Genomic DNA, 5,970 nt, shown 5'->3' on the forward strand with positions numbered 1-5,970 from the left:
GTAGACCAGGCTGGCCTCGAACTCAGAAATCTGCCTGCCTCTGCCTCCCTAGTGCTGGGATTATAGGCATGCGCCACCACCGTCCGGCCACTCATTTTTAAAAAAAGCATTTCATTTAATTATAAATGGTTATCTTCTATTAGTATGTAGTAATAAATTTATGTGATTCATTGTTTTGTGTGTCCTGTATTCTGATGAGTCCTCAGAAAATGACATTGCTTTTGCTGTTAAATGGATCATAGCAGTTTATAAAAATAAAACTTAAAAACCAAACATGGGATGGAAATGAACAATATTCAATGTTTTCTTGACTTTATGCAGGATATGATGAGCGCGGAAGGCATGGCTAGGAGTGAGGAGTCCATGCCGTTAGAGGTGAGAGGGAAGACCTACTGAGTGCCATGGGAAGTGAACACATAGCTTAGAACAGACCCTTACTTTTTGTACCGGTAATGTCTTAGTTGTACTGCTGTGAAGAGACACCATGACCAAGGCAACTCTTAAGAGGACAACATTTAATTGGGGCTGGCTTACAGGTTCTGAGGTTCAGTCCATTGTCATCAAGGTGGGAGTGTGGGAGAGTCCAGGAAGGCATGGTGCAGGCTGAGCAGAGAGTTCTATATCTTTATTTGAGGGCTGCTAGCAGAATAATGGCTTTCAGACAGCTAGGATGAAGGTCTTAACGCCCATACCCAGAGTGACACACCTACTCCAACAAGGCCACACCCTTTAATACTGCCACACCGAGCATATACAAACCATCACAAGTGGCCAAAATTTTAATAAGGGCACTGCCAATACCAGGATGGGCATGGTTGCATACACATGTGATCACAGTGCCTGAGGCCAGGCATGCCTAAAGCTATGTAGTGAGATCCTGCCTTAACAAAATAAAAGCAAAACCAAAAACCCTATGAAAGTGACACCAGATGGATATTTTGGTGAGAAGTCACAGGTGTGTAGTACCTTGAAACAAATTTCAAAGTGAATACAATTTGGACATTCTGTATGTCTTGGTATATTTTAAAGCTACAATGTCCTGTTATGTTGCCTGTAGAATTCCTTACAAATTATGTATATTCAAATTCCAAATGGATTTAAAAAGAATTTTTAGTGCTTCATACTAGAGTTCTCATACCATTAGCAGGCAGCAGTAGATGAGATTTCTACCAATTAAGAGTTGAGTCTAAGTGCTTAATTCAGAAGTTTTATTTCTAAGTTGAAAGAAAAGGGGCATGTTCATTTTGAAACCATGTGAAAGTAGAAATTGAATTTTATGACTGTAGGAATCAATGATGGACACAGGCAAAACACTAGCGGAAATCAGCGATCGGTATGGGGCACCTAACTTGAGCCGAGTGGAAGAGCTTGATGAGCCAATGTTATCTGATGTAAGTATCAAGATCTCAGGACAGATTGTTTTTCATGTTGATAAAGTCTAGTATGTATGGGATTGGTTTACAAATAATAGTTTTCCTTTATGCATAAAATACCAAAAGTGCAGGTGCAAATAACCAAATTCTTTTTTTTTTTAAACCTTTATTTTATGTGTATGGATACTTTGCCAGTATGTATATGTCTGTGTACCATACACATGCAGTGTCAGTGGAGGCCAGAAGAGGGTGCCAGACCCCCTGGGAGAAGGTTGTGAGCTGTAATATAGGAACTGGGATTCAAAACCAAGTCCTCGCCAACAGCCAATGCTCTTAACTGCTGAGCCACAACCCCAGCCCCACTAACCTAATTCTCAACTGGTGTTCTGCCTTTGAAGGAGGCACCTCTGGCATAGGTCTGTCTATTTACAGGTATAGCTCTATATTTATCTATGCTTCTATCAATAGATAATAATCTGTATCTACATATTTTACAGTTGGAATCTGAAAACATCAAAACTTCTTAGAAATACATGTGTAAGGGAGTAGAAGGGGGCTAGAATGTAAGTAAATAATAATAACAATAATAATAAACTACCAAGGTCACAAAAAATAAAAAATAAAACAAATACATGTCTGTAAAATAATTTTGTGAAATATGAAATCCTTAAATTCAATAGGGAAAGAACCAGTTGGCTCTCTGGAACAAACTCTGCAAACACATAAATAGTTTAGTGATAACAAGTGTTTTTATAGTATGTAAGTGCACATGTTCATTTATCAAGCATATGGTGATGCCCATGTCAGACATTGTGCCAAATATAGTGGGGAATAAGGAACCATTTCACCAGCTTGAGTTTCCTGTTTAGAGGAGGAACCCAATCCGAACAGCATTAGGTGCTCATCATGAGAATGATCAGGAAATCTACTATCCATACCAATGCAGTTTATGGTTGAAAGAAAGGTCTATGAATAACTGAGTCAGATCATCAGGGGGACTGTCTTGCCAGGAGCACATTGTGATGTCTAATCTTAGTTGTCAATTTGACATACTTGGAATTGAATTTGAATTTCTTCCACCAGATTAGCCTGTGGGGCATTTTCTTGACTGCTAATTGATGTAGGAGAACTACTGTGGGCTTGGGCTGAATAAGAAATAAGGAAAGTGAGGGAATCGGCCAGCAAGTAGTGCTCTTGTTAGGGTCTGAGAATTGCTGAAGGAAGACCCCAGGCTCAAATAGTATGCACAGACAAAGAGTGTTTATTCTGCAGAAATAACCAGTATGCGTGGGGCTCAACTATTCTTCAAAATGCCCAGCCCAGAGGAGCTCCTGGACCCTTTTAATTCAAGGCTAGAGGAATTTTGCAGAAGGATTAGGTAATCTCTAATGTGATTGGTAGGGGGCCAAAGTGGTGACATTAGTAGAATTTTGATTGGCTGCTATGTTCTATATTTGATAAAACTTTAGAGAGTTGGTTAGGTAATCTAAGACTTTATTGGTGGGTGATGAGGATGCTAAATGGGTCAGTTTCTGATTAGCTTATGCCAGGTAGTCTGTGGTCTGCTTTTCTATGTCACAAACGTTTAGCCACAGGAAGAGATACCCAAACCATACAAGACTGCCCAGCATAGATGGCCAGTCCTGAGATATTTCCCTGTTCTTGTGGTTATCTCCAGGCTGTCTTTGGATGGGGGATTTTATGGAGCTGGTGACTTATGACCTAGTTCCTGAGACAGATGTCTTCCCTTTTGAAGCTAGGCCTGGTCCTGAAATGGAGGTGGTGATGTCCTTTCAGTCTGGCCTGGTCCAGTCATCCATAGTTTTTGCTTCAGTTCTTGCCCCAGCTTCACTCAGTGATGAATTGTGACTTGGAAGTATAAACAAAATACCTCCCTCCCCCCGCCCTCCAATACTCCCTGCAATGTTGCTTTGGCTGTGGTGTTTGTCACAGCAACAGAAAGAAAGCAAACTAGAACAGGCACATCTTGTTACTTCATTCTGTGGGTACTAAGAGGGTGGGACGTGACGAGGGTGGAGCAAGCTTAGGGAGGATAATTCTGGAAAGAAGTTAGGGACGGTTGCTCAGTAGTGGAGAAAGGGAATTCTGAGGAAGAATTACTGGTGGAAAACACAAGAGGTTTAAACACCCAGGTAGGAGAGAGTAAAGAGCAACGATCAGGAGACAGCAGGAGCAGACCCTGAAAGGGCTTGTAGTTTCTACTCAGGGCTTCCCTCCGATGTTTACCTGCAAGCAATGCAGGGAGACCTAGTTAGAGGTGCACTTTGGAAAGAGCATGTGTGGAAGGAGATAGGCGAAGAAAGAGCTAAATGAGCTAAGGGAAAGAGCAAGGCTAGTGTACAGTGTAAGACGGTCTGCAGGTTGGGGTGGGGACCACTGGGAGTTGCAATATTTAATAGTGCCTATTGGAAGTAGAAGAAAAAAAGCTGTTTTCAAGGGCTCTTCAGAAAGCAGGGCTAGAAGGACTTGGTGATAGACAGCAGATAAATCAATAAACAATTCCTTCCCTTTGAGCCCATGGGCCATTGGGAAGGGGCTATAAGAGACTAGGCAAGTAGACTTGGAACTAGAGACATTAAGAAGCTGCCAAACAGCCCATCTACCACCACCAGGGGGAGCATGGAGAAGGCTTTCACCTATAGAGCTGCATCTCCTAAGTCTCCCGTAGAAGGCCTCTCTGTGCTTTCCACACATCTGCCTCCAAGCTAAGGACAATTGCTGCTGAGCTAAGCTGGATCTACCAGACTGGGCCCTGGGCTAGCTGCAGTCCTCAGCCCGTGGGCCTGCACTGGTCCGGCCTCATTGCAGGACCCCTGATCCTTCATTTCCGATCCTCTGTGTGGCACTCTAGTGGCAACTAGATGTCTGGGGGCACGGAGGAGGGGGACAGGGAATCCCAGCTTAGGCTTCCCACCTCTCAAGACTGCGTTTTCCTACCCCCCAGAACGGTGTCTCGGTGCTTCCCTGAAGCCTGGCGGCAGCACACTTATAACCAAAATAGACTTAAATTTGGCTCAAGAGATGGGGGAGAGGGAGCCGAGAAGGAAACCCAGCCTTTGTCCCCGAGCAGCTGAGCTGTGAGTGTTATCATTGGATGACTTGGTGGATATAAGAACAGGAAGTAGGGCTTTCGCACAGGGAGGTTTTAGTCACGGAGATGTTGAATTTCAGGTGATAATGAGAGGTACCCATGACCAAAACCTACTTTATGTATGGTATAGCTCTGGTAAGGACAGGAGGACCATACAGAAGATTCAAATTCAGTAGGCAAGGGAATGTGTATTAACTGAGATAGGAGCGGAAGCACAGCATTCAGGAGAGTGCAGTGTGTGAAGGCCTGAGGTCTAGCTAGCCAGGAAGAAACCATTAGGAATTCCAGACCTTTAAAGGCCAAGGCTCAGAACCAACAGCCCAAGGCTTCTGTTCCCAGTAGGGGGCGGCTCTGGAAAGAGTGCCTCTCAGGAAGGGTGAGAAAGGTGTGGATAAGACCTTGTCTTTATCATTACTACTCTTTGAAATCACCTGAAACTCAAACAGCTACTGCCTTTATAGGCTCACACTGACATTTTTTAAGCTTGGTTTTCCTTGTCTTGTGTCTTTTCATTGTAGTAAAGTTTATTTACCTTGTATTTTGCTTTTAGGTTACGTTAAACATTGAGCAAGACCTGTAGGACCGACCCTTCTGAAAAGGAATATTTTCTACGCGCTTCAAACTTCAAATCGCAAGGGCCGTACTATGCTTTTTTTTCTCCTTCCAAACTTGAACCCTACTCCCCTTCCCCCAGCTGGCTAACTTTATAAACAGGCTTCAGCTGTATCCTTAAAATAAAAGTTTAGATATGTCAATACAAATTAGTTACCTGTGATACATTGAGGGAGTATGACAGAATTTGTTGAAGTAACAAGGAGAGGGCAAGAGATGAAGCAAAATATGTTCTTCATCTCTATGAAGAACAGGGTTGCCTGGAAGGGAGGTTCCAGAAACTACTACTGTGGAGAGGCGAGAGGGCTCAGGAGTTTCCACCACCTCAGGTATGGCCTCTCTTTTGAGACTGGACTGCAGAGCTTGTTCCAGACTGCTGGCAGGTAGAGCCTCTTAGAACATTTAATTAAACTGCCGTGATGCAGGCTTGGAGGGGGTGGTTTCCCCCCTTGCTCTGGAGGTGGGTACTCTTGAGCTTGGCTCAGTCGTCCCCACTGGAGAACAAATGAAGGTGCTTCTATTTCTTTACTCTGTGCAGTTGGGTAGCCAGGTCCTGTCTGTCTTCTCAGGGTTTGTGAAAGAAGGGTTCTTGCAATGAGTGTTCACACAGACAGTGGAGTGGGAAACAATCTTGGAGAACCTGGAGAATTCTTCTTTTCTTGATCAGCTAGTAGGCACAGGCACCCGGGCACTTTGGTCAGACAGACTTTTGGTACCTATGAAGTTTCATTATGTATCTAAGGCTCTCAGGAGAAATTCCTTTTTTTTTTTTTAAAAAAAAAGATTTATTTATTATTGTAAATAAGTATACTGTAGCTGTCTTCAGACGCACCAGAAGAGGGCATCACATCTCATTATGGGTGGTTGTGAGCC

The 5,970-nt window shown here is 43.4% G+C and overlaps 1 protein-coding gene across 5 annotated transcripts in view; it reads left to right on the plus strand.

Moving 5' to 3' along the window:
• The window catches only part of Dydc1 (DPY30 domain containing 1), a 20,315-nt gene extending 15,069 nt beyond the window's left edge, over positions 1-5,246 (plus strand). For 4 of the 5 annotated variants that reach the window (XM_031362454.1, XM_031362457.1, XM_031362456.1 and 1 more), the window contains exons 5-7: positions 322-375; positions 1,287-1,391; positions 5,036-5,246. In XM_031362454.1, the coding sequence (XP_031218314.1) occupies positions 322-375; positions 1,287-1,391; positions 5,036-5,065 (189 nt within the window). In that variant the 3' untranslated portion in view covers positions 5,066-5,246. Of the gene's footprint in view, positions 1-321; positions 376-1,286; positions 1,392-4,338; positions 4,472-5,035 lie in introns of all 5 variants that reach the window. The other variant, XR_004116384.1, reaches the window with a different exon arrangement.
• Positions 5,247-5,970: the final 724 nt, after the last annotated feature.

This window comes from Mastomys coucha, unplaced genomic scaffold (assembly GCF_008632895.1).
Source record: "Mastomys coucha isolate ucsf_1 unplaced genomic scaffold, UCSF_Mcou_1 pScaffold9, whole genome shotgun sequence".
NCBI lineage: Eukaryota > Metazoa > Chordata > Mammalia > Rodentia > Muridae > Mastomys > Mastomys coucha.